General features: G+C 40.6%; 1 protein-coding gene across 5 annotated transcripts; it reads right to left on the bottom strand.

Annotated features, from left to right (window-relative positions):
- Window positions 1–3,949: 3,949 nt before the first annotated feature.
- Window positions 3,950–10,554, bottom strand: pafah1b2 (platelet-activating factor acetylhydrolase 1b, catalytic subunit 2). Of its 5 annotated transcripts, none has more exons than XM_032534145.1 (6): window positions 10,485–10,554; window positions 9,184–9,265; window positions 7,805–7,894; window positions 7,376–7,492; window positions 6,994–7,116; window positions 3,950–6,423 (listed from the first exon to the last, which is right to left on the bottom strand). In XM_032534145.1, exons 1-6 carry the CDS (start codon window positions 10,496–10,498, stop codon window positions 6,145–6,147), a joined length of 705 nt encoding a protein of 234 aa, XP_032390036.1. In that variant the 5' UTR covers window positions 10,499–10,554; the 3' UTR covers window positions 3,950–6,144. The 5 variants fall into 5 exon arrangements, with proteins under 5 accessions (XP_032390036.1, XP_032390035.1, XP_032390038.1 ...); XM_032534144.1 differs by having other exon boundaries at window positions 10,526–10,547; XM_032534147.1 differs by lacking the exon at window positions 10,485–10,554 and adding an exon at window positions 10,446–10,468.
- Between the last annotated feature and the right edge of the window lie 295 nt (window positions 10,555–10,849).

Below are 10,849 nucleotides of genomic sequence, written 5' to 3'. Positions count from 1 at the left end.
TGAAGTGGAAAAAGCTGTTGCCCTGGCAGCGGCGCTTTTGGTTCGACCCGCAACATTACCAGTGAGACTGTCTTCCCGTGAATAACGACAACATCTGTCATTTCAGCAAGTGATCCAGAAGGACATGTTCAAGTGACAAACGGCTGATTATGGCATCGCATAAGAAACTGCTTCTATGTGTTGTCCTAGAGGGCCTGGACAAGTGTGGTTGTTTATTTGGAGGATTTGTTGTTACTGGCAAGGTTAGTGGGTGGAAAGCCAGTGGCAGCATTAGTAACTTCTTCTTTGTCTGCACCGTCTTATACAGCCTCATGTGTACACCCTTTTCAGGCACAGAGACTGATCAAGTGTGACAGTATTGAATGTCACAAATCTATTTCATTTTGACAATACTAATCTTGTCTTACAATAGCCATATTTCCATAGATAAGAAGGGAATTTTCTTTGTAGGCATGTATGGTTTGTATGAAATGTCAGGAAGAGATGCAAGGCCTGAAGCTATGGCTGACACCTCCTTTTCAAAGGTCACAAAGCTTGTACATACATTAAATTAAAATGGAGGGGGAGGACAAGTGAGATGTGTTGTGGAATATAAGAAAAACAGGTTTGTTTAAATCCTGCTGAGAAAAACAGCCTGGTTAAGACACAGTGATTGGTTGTGGACCTAGAATAGGGCAGCTTGTAATACTGAATATTTAGCTATGAACAACATTCAAACACCAAACATTCAGGCATTTATCTACAACAAATATAATGACAGGCTTTCGTTTGCACGCAGCAGAGTCAGTGCAAGATCATTAAGTGACGCCACAAAAGGCAGTAGTCAAAAAAGGATTGCCCTGGGTGAAAGGCTGTGGAAGTAAATAGGACAGGTTGAACCTGTCCTGAGACCTGCTAAATTAGCTTTAGGATAAAGACAATCTAGAGGTGCAAGGCAGGAATCAATGTGTGTAAATGAATAAATAAATAAATATCAATGACAGAATAGAAAGACCCTCTGGAATTTGTATGCACTGTGTGGATAAGAATTCAAGAACTCAATGCAGGTCAAACTGGTCCTTTGGCAGCTCCAGAAGCAAATGATGGACCACATCAGTTGTATTGTACTGTCATCCCAGCTCATCTGCCTTCCAATGCAGTTTCATAGAGGTGTGATTTCCAGTGAAGACCTGCTATGCATTAGTGAGGTTTTCAAAACGGTGACAAACAACTGAAACAGAGAAGAACTCTGCTTGAAACAGCAGGTTTGGACACAGGCTAAGCACGGATGTCACATTAGATACAACAGGCTAAGGTTAATATGAAGACTGAATGGTGTGTGTGAGAATGAGTCACAGGCATGAATATGGTCGATCAGGGAACCACAGAGGAAGGTGCAGTGGTGTGACACATATGCGTCATTAGCTCTTTCTGTGGCTGCATTGAATGATAAGAGGGTGAGAAGGGTAGGTCACAGGAGTATCGGGTGTAAATGTAAGGTAGCCGGAGTCAAGACGCAGAGGTTTCCCCTCCAAACTGTTGGTTTGAGTCCAAATATTGAGCTCTGGAGCCTCCGTTAAAACGTCAAAAGAGGACAAAGTGTGACCAGCTAAAAGCTCAGAAAGTGCGGTTAAGTATTCACTTCAATCCTCATATCGAGGAAATGCTGCCATGCTTCAAGCAATTTTTTAGGGTTTTCTGTAACCTGCCAAAACCCACGCTTTCATTCCACTTTGTGCTGCAATTTATCAACTAATCAACCAATCGTGACGGCCCTTATCTGCTGCAGTGAAGCTGCAAAGTGCTCTGTGCAGAGGAGGAGGAGTTCCTCAGTGAAAGTGATGTGTTTTTTTTATTTTTTATAAATACAAATCCTGAGTCAGAGTCACGTAAAACCATGTGCCGGATAACGTTCTTGTTAATTATTTATGAAATTGCCTGTCAGACACAAGAAAAAAAGAAAAAGACATTATAGAAAAACTTCATAAAAATGTAATTACTCTGAACATTATAGTGCAATGATTCACAAAACTCATGACTCCATGCAATATGTTACTGTGAGTGCCTTGTGTTTTGTTTTTATTGTCATATTCATCTTTATACAATCATAAAAAACGCACTTGATGTTTCACTCCATCATATACCGTTTATATCAGAACTAAAAACAAACATTTACTATTATTGAATTTGATTTACTGTGTTGCACTGTGCTCATGAGGGCCCTCACCTGGCTGATCTGAAACTATTTTCTGATTGTGAAATGAAGTGAAACTTGTGATGGACTTATTTTAACATTTGACCAAGAAATACAACATCACAAGGGTCACGGCACGTGGCACTGGCACAAATATGCACTTACATTACTCATCATTCATGAGATCATGACATCTAAAGGAAATCATGCAAAAATGTGTCATATTGCATTCATGGTGATCAAAGAAACTGAACACCATGAGTGAAATTGGACTAATTCAGTCGGGTAAGACACTTTTTCTGGGAAATATATTATCACAGAAAACATCGAGTCAAAGAAGAAAATCAAACAGCATTGTATACAGCTATTCAGATAATGTGGACCGTTTAACTTGTTTTTCGCTCTGGAACTAATCTAAGGCATTTTAGAAAATGAATCCGTGTCCCTGCCGAGTCCCCGTGCTGTTATTAGATACACGATACAACCTTTACTGTCTGCAGCTGATAACATATAGGTCTAGAGCTCTCAGATGCATGTTGTAACCACTGCACCATTAATCACATTCGGCAGCATGTTACAAACCCTGACCCCACAGGTTCATACATAAACTAACGTTTTGATAGGTGAGAACATCTTATCGGGATTTAACGTTTTTCTCTTGCCTTCACTGTTACTATAGGTCCTTGAGATGTTTTACAGACGCCCAACGCTGCCCAGCTTGTTAATAATGAACTAAAGCCTACTTTTAAACAGGTCAATAGAGCAGGAATAACATACAAGGCCAAATATAGATTTTATTAGGGTGCCGCCTCAAGTCTCTGTTAATGCCTGTTGGGATAAGAAAGTTATCATTTCCCCATTTTCAAACTGTGTGTTGATAGACGAAGCAGACTAATATGTGTCTATAGTCACCATGGCCAGTTTTAAGACTTTTAAAAACATCAAGTGCATATTTAGATTTGGATCACTGGCAGTCTAAACATATATGATTAAGATAAATGTACAAGCTGTGGACAAAGGGTCTATTTTTATTGTCCCTGTTTAATGGTCTCACAGGAAAGCGCCTTTCAACATGTTCTTTTTACCATTTCAGGTAATGCGGATTTTTGCGACATACAGTGTTTACCTTCTTTTATTTTAACAGCATCACAACTCCAGCTTTAACTCCTTCTGTGTCAGACACATTAACTCATAATGTGAATCCAGCATACCAGACAATCACTTTGTGATGTTTTCTTTTACGCGGAGTTCCACGTGTTTCCGGTGCTTCAAACTTCCCACTCAGAGTCGACAGACTGCAGTGCGGGCCTCCAGATGGACTAACTATTTTAGCAACACTGGGACAGTTTTGGGTCACAGTTAAAATGAATGAGAGCAACATCAAAAGTAAGCAAATGGTTTATTAACTAGGTATTTGACAATCACATGCACTCCAGCATGCAGCACGCCGAGCTACATGTTTAATGAGTTTGTTTTAACACATCGTCTCCGAGGGCTGTTGGTGATTTATTCCAACAGATCAACTTGAGATGAACTCAGAGAGGCGGTGTGCAACAAACAGCAGGCCTTGTTAGTGTTGGTCTTGATCTAGTTGTCTGACAAAATGGTTCCCTCTGCTGGTGAGCGTGTGACAAATCACACTTTCTGATTTCAGAAACACAACTGAGATTTGTGCATCCTATCCTTTTCTTTCAAATTCAAAAAAACATCACTAATCACAAGTGACAGCTTTGGATAATGACCAAAAATAGAAAAGACCACTCCCAACACATAAAATCCTTGTTTTGTTTTTTTGTTTTTTTTTTTATTGGAATGCTTTATCTCAATAATGTCACAACCAGCCAAAACAGTGCAAATGCTGTATGGCACCAAACACAACCTGAAACCCCTTCAAACATCATTTCCTTTAAGCTTCACATGTCTTATATACAACTGGGGCCATTTCTTGACACTCATACTTCCAATTTACACAATCCAGGACCAGACATACTGTACACAACCTTTCATGAACACTTAAGGCACACAAACATACACCATATTTAACACAGCAGGCAAATGTGCAGAGCTTAAGACAGCAGTATCGCCGGATAACTTGATGCTTGAGACTCTCAGCCACAATTCAAACAGAACCTAACCCACGAAGAAACAGCTAGAGTACTCACAGACGAATGGGTTTTTCTTTTGCATGACCTGTGATTGCTTTTTAGCATTTAGCGTGACAATATTCAGTATAGCTGTGTTAGGCAGCTTATTTGTGTAGCTAGTACTTTTCATTCCTAAAAAATATTCAGTAACTACACCATGTAGAGATGTCAGGGCCCAGGGTGGCAGGGCTGGATGAGAGACAACAACAAATACAACAGGGAGAGAGATAAAGAGGTGCTTCGAAGAGAAAATACTGTATGTCCATGTATTTAGGAGGGAGAGGGAGAGAGAGTCTGTGCTAGTCAAAGTGTCAGACGGTGGATATGTGTATGTATTAGAGCTGATGTGAAACCCACCGGATTATCTTAACTGTACTTTGTTGTAAAAAATAAATAAAACTAAGTGTGCCATTGCACTGCAAAGCTACTAAAAAAATAATAGTGCACATACAATACCATTGACATTTTTCCCCAAAGTGTCCTTATACAGATACCGAGGACACTGTCAAGAAGTCGTTAGGAGCACAATTTAAAAAGCTGGCAGGTCTTTGTCTAGCAATACAAATCATTATGTAACCTACTCGACATTAAAATCAAATGTCACAGTAGATTTATCTGGACCAAAATGGTGAAATGGAATTCAAAAAGTAAAATGTAAATACACTTTCTGGGTGATAGAAGTTTTGTACATAAGCAGAGTGGGCAGTGTTTGGAAGACCTATGTAGATTATCAGACAAGTAGATTCAACAAGTCACTAGTAAATATTAATGAACACATGATTTTGACTTGATACTCACTGATTTAATACAGAAGCGTTGACTTTCTACACCACAGCGGAGGCTCGTCTTAAAACATGCATGAAGCGAACACCGAAATCAGGTTAGAGTTGAATATTTAGTTCAGTGATGGTTTTAGGTGACACAGGAAGGAAGTAGTGATCAGCTGTATGTGTGGTCTGTGGAAAAGTAGCTAACTCTCCGGACACTGATCTATTTTATATTAACAGTTTCAAAAGACATCTAACTGTTTATTACACACACGTTCAAAAGTGAACATTTAGCAGACTAAGTGCTCCTTGTTATGCTGAGTATTTCTAAATAAAGAACTGGACAGACTAAACTTTAAATAGTGTACATCTCAGCAGTAGCCCTCTGTAGCAGTGGTTCCTAACCTTATTGACGGGTGGACCTTTACAGGAAACAATGCCACGCCAAAGAGTGATTTTAACTTTCAGATTGTTTCTATTTGGTCTGAAGAGGAGAAAGTATTTAGTGTTTGATAAAAAAACAAAAGGTTTTTCAATATTTTCTCTTAAATGATCTTGCAACCCCTTGGCCCCTGGGTTGGGAACCATTGCTCTGCAGCATACTGGTCAGACTCATAACATTAGCACATTCTAGATAATCTTCAGCCTACTGGGAGTACGTTGTGCACTGGACTTTTTTATGTTTGTATCACATCTCCGTGGCACAGGTGAGAGGGAAACACTTATTTTCTCCACAGGTCTAAATGAATGAATGTGTGTGTGTGTGTGTACCACATGATCTCAATGACCTTGGTAAATCATTTTGCAATAGAGGTTACTACTGCAATCACAGTGTCTACATCTGTAGTGAGGTCTCTCTCCCTCTTTAGCACCTCTCCACACGCAACCCTCTGCTCATGAATGTGATCCCACACCCCTCCTGGGCCCACACACATCAGGGTGTCTATTCCCCCTATGAGAGAGCCCTTCCTTCTCTAGATACCAGGGACATGTCTCCCCCGTCTCCCACAGCAGCGGGTGAGACATACCTCTGGATAAATGTGCTGCCAGGCCACGGCCCTCAAACAGGCGACACCCGTCTCTCCTCTGGCGTTTCTTCCAGTATCTGAAGCAGCAGGTCACTGAGGGGCTTCGCCATGGTGCGGTAGCCTGTCGACGTCAGATGGAGGAAGTCAAACATGTCCTGTAGGAGGATGGCTCCATCAGAGTGAACAAAATCCCCGCTGACATCTAGGAGTTGAGCACGGCCCAGACGAGGCAGCCAGGAGCGCAGGTACCTGTTAACCGCCGTGTTCTTCTCCCTCAGTGGGTTGGGCCGCTCCCCTCGAGGCAACAAACCCTGAGGGCCACAAAAATGTGTCATTTATTAAGGTTCATGCGTTAAGAGTCAAACTTTCATATTTTATATTTCAGTTGGTTAAAACTGGCCTATCATTAGCATTTTCAATTGGGACAAGGGCAGTCTGCAAGGCTCACTGAACCACCTGATAAACAGACATCTGCTACATGTCTTATTTATGGGGGACAATTCAGCTGCCTGTTCATTTGACTGGTACCTGCATGCTCCTTAACGGAGAGAAGAAATAACACATTTGAAAGCTGCGACTTGTTAAGATGATCAACATCAACGGGTTTGCACATCAAGTGTGTTTTTTTTTTTTTCAACATCACGCAATGTTCATCACATTAAAGGTTGACAGACATAAACATGTCCGTGTTTCACTCATTCTTAATTACAGTGCTAAATATATACCAAATATTGAACCGAAGTTTGAATAGAAAAATATTCTTTGTTTCAATGTGACAACTGCAGAGAGAAAATAAGACCACATAGCTAAAAGCTAAATGTCAAATGACAACTTACCAGACTAGGAGCAACAAAAGACAAGAGATTCAACTAACTACTTACCAGTACAACTATCTTTGCCTTGGGGAGGCGGGAGGTGAGCAGCTGCGCAATTGCAAGAATTCCTCCTGCAACTTGCTCTGCTGTGTGTTCGTAATTGTTGGTTCCTACCCACAACACCACCACCTGGACAAGACCACAGACAGACGCGTTGTTAACTTCCACTGACTCATTCTCTACAGTAGTGTGATTAAATCATGGTATGCAGTTATATATAAGGTCTCTGTGTGTCAGAGAGGGAGGAAGGTATATGTGTAATGCAAGTAATGTGCATGCAAGAGTTTGTTCTGCACCTGAGATATGTGGAAGAGTTTATCTGAAAGGTAAATACAAATAGTTTGCCAAAAACTGTTTTTCTCCGAAGATCTTAGCAGAGTAGTCTCACCTTGGGACGGATGTTCTCCAGCTCTCCATTCTGCAGCCTCCACAGCACATTACAGGTGGTGTCCCCTGCAATTCCAAAGTTGAGTGCATGTAGAGGAGAGAATAACTCCCTCCAGACCTGTGGACAGGAAACCAGAAATCTGCATTTCATATGAGAATTTCTGACGTTGTGGACAACAAATAACTTACTGAAGCTATGGCTAAGGAAAACCCAACGACCAGTAACAGGATGCATTACAATGATATGCGTAACAATGTAGGAATAGTAGTGAGGCAACATAAATGTGTATATATTGACACGGTTTATCTAAAGTAGAGTCATTTGTGAAAATATTGAGATTTGGTGGAAAAAAAGAAAAAAAAGAAATGAGGATGCTAGAGCCATGTGGGTCATATGACCAGGTTTATAAAGATAAACATCTTGTCTCACCTCAAACTGCTGCATTAGCTGTACCATAGAGTCCCCCACAAAAAGCACGTCTGGTTCAGCGTCTTTACACTCTTGCACAAATCTTAAATGCTGTAAAAAAAACAATAAAGCCTTGTCACAACAGAACTTGTGACGTAGTGCATAACTGTGAAAGGTAGGATAGATAAAAAGAAAAATCATATTTCAATTCCAAAAAAAACACACAATTTAATCATTTACATATTAAGCATTGGAGTCTGATTTAACGCCTTTGTGTTATGATGAGTCTTTTAGATCAGGATAATACTTGTTGGCCGTTAGAGTAAGATGAAAGCCGACTGTCTCAGTCCTATTAGCTTCTGAGGATTAACCTTGCATAGACCTCCCAGGAGGTGCCACTATACAAGCTGGCTGAATTGGTGCTCTGAAAGAAATACTAGTCTTGGGATTAGTTACAATTTATGAGCACTTTTTTTGTGTCAGATCACAAGCCCTGACTAATATGATGATTACCATTTACATGAACCTTTAACCCACAATATTATTGAGAATACCATCACAGTATCTCATGCTATCATTGTGCAGATATAACCTCTGGATTACAGCACAATCATGAACACCAATGGTAGTTGCTGCCTCATAAAATGTGTCGTAATTAGAGACAGATGAAGAAATAAAGCATAAAGAATAAAGTCATGAATTCTAAGAAAGTGGGGGGATTTACATTTCAATAACTTGAGCATAGATGAGTGACTTACTCTACATGACATTAACGGTGCTTTAACGTTTATTATGAATGATATTAGAATGGACAGAGTCAAACTGTCATGGTAGGATTCAATTTCAATTTTCAATTTTCAATTTTATTTATAGTATCAATTCATAACAAGAGTTATCTCAAGACACTTTACAGATAGACCACACTCCAGAATTTACAAGGACCCAACAGTTCTAATAGTTTCCTCCAGAGCAAGCAACAGTGCGACAGTGGCGAGGAAAAACTTCCTTTTAGGCAGAAACCTCGGTCAGACCCAGGCTCTTGGTAGGCGGTGTCTGACGGGCCGGTTGGGGTTAGAATGAAGAGTGGCAATAAAAATAGGATGTGTCTGTTTATTATATAAGAGCTTAATATAGAGACACCTAACGTAAAGCATGCAGAATTTAGAAACTATGCTACTAAACATTCCACCTAAGGTTTGGTTAACTATAGTATATATATTTTGTTTACTTATATTTAAACCTGATTTGTATCTAATTTCATGAGAAGGTATAAGCCCAGGAATAAAATAAATGATGTAAATCTCCAAATGGGTTGCAATGCATTATGCATGACGAACATAAACGAAATATGGGGGGATAAAGAGGGAACGTTTCCTACACTAATAATCCAATACACCAACCTGTGACATCCAACGGTCATCTCCTTGTAGATCCTCTACTGGCTGAGCCACAGCAGCTGGGTTCAAGTCATCACCACTCATCCTACAGGAGACACCACCATGTATTCACACATCCATAGAGTATATCACGTTAGCTATCTAGCTAGATAGAGACATGGCGCTTCTCATGAAAATAGGAATGATTCATCTTGTTTTGGTTGGCCCTACGGTATAAAGAGGACAGCATCAGCACCAGCTTGGAGAAACCACTGATGTGATGCAGCAGCTTAACGTTTCAGCGGCAGACAGACTGGCCTAATACGATTAGATGCTACTTTCGCTTTCAATGCGGGTGCTTATAGATCACAGAGCATATCACATTAAACCCGCTAGCGTTAGGTTACAGTTCATCTGACGTTAGCTTGTTAGCTAACACTAGCTAGCCTGTTAATAACTGGCGGCTGTTATGGCTGCATCTCTGACACTAGCTAACGTTTGATACGCCCGTAATTAACGTGAACATTTACAGTAATTTTTTTTTTTCTTAATTGACAAGCACAACTACCTGGCAGGGTGTCGGCCGTCACTTCTCGGCTCCTTCAGCTTCAGAGTAACTATTTTGCCCCAACTTTACTTCACCGCTGGCGGGTAGTCGAAGCGGAGGATGCTCGCTAGCAACCGTTAGCCGACTCTAGCTAGCTAGACGACGAGACAACAAAAGGTGTGTCAAGAAGGCAAACTACAGAGAGTCTTTAGGGGGTGATCGCCGAACTGCTATCATTAACCGTAACACCGTCGGAGGGCACTGCAATGAACTACCCAGATTACCTAGCTACTCCGCAGCGTTGTCTGTGTCTGGCAAGCGAGACTAGCTAGCCATAATATATACAATTGGGGTTGACCCTGAGGGTCGCCTGTCGGGTCAAGGGTAGCCATTCCTAACTGGTTGCATAAATTCCCAAACTTCTCAATGCCACGACTGTAGCCTAAACCAAACACTTCTATCTTGTCTAATTCATGCAGGTTATTAAGGCCAACACACCGATATTCTAGGTGCTCTCAAAGAATTTCTAATAACTAGAAGGGCTTTGGTGCTCTTTCCTGAGAGGTCAACCACAGGGAAAACAACCCAACTACTAGTCCCGCAAGGAATCATGGGTGGATGGCTGGTTTTAAATGCGACAAAGTATACAGTAATTTACTTCGGATTCCTAAACAGCAAAATTATTCTCCGTTATTTGAGATAATTTGGACGTTGTACCACCAGTTAGGGAGAAAACTACCTTTGATTGGGACGTCATCTTTTAGTTTAGACAACGTACAGTACTGCCGACATCTTTGTTTCATGACGAAAATGTCTCACTTCCACTCGGGGATCATCTTGTCTCCATGCCCATCTCTGATCTGAGCCTGCTGTGTCCTATTGGCTGTGTCAGCTGATCGCAATGCATCATGGTCACGTTTAATCAAACGCTGCATTCCTTTACTGTAGAAAACACAGGATTTCTTGGCGTTGACCATAGACTATATGTATATATATATATACAGTACTGCATATATATTTCAATGGTGTTGACATTTGAATGGAATAATGTAGGCTATGTTTAAAAAAAAAAGAAATGAGTCATCTTCTGGTCAACACCCTTAAATAACAGATCATATATACATTTTATGATCAATATTACAA

Source organism: Etheostoma spectabile, chromosome 13 (assembly GCF_008692095.1).
Source record: "Etheostoma spectabile isolate EspeVRDwgs_2016 chromosome 13, UIUC_Espe_1.0, whole genome shotgun sequence".
In the NCBI taxonomy this organism is placed as follows: domain Eukaryota; kingdom Metazoa; phylum Chordata; class Actinopteri; order Perciformes; family Percidae; genus Etheostoma; species Etheostoma spectabile.
The sequence above is the reverse complement of the archived record's forward strand: the minus strand, read 5'-3'. Positions and strand labels throughout refer to the sequence as shown.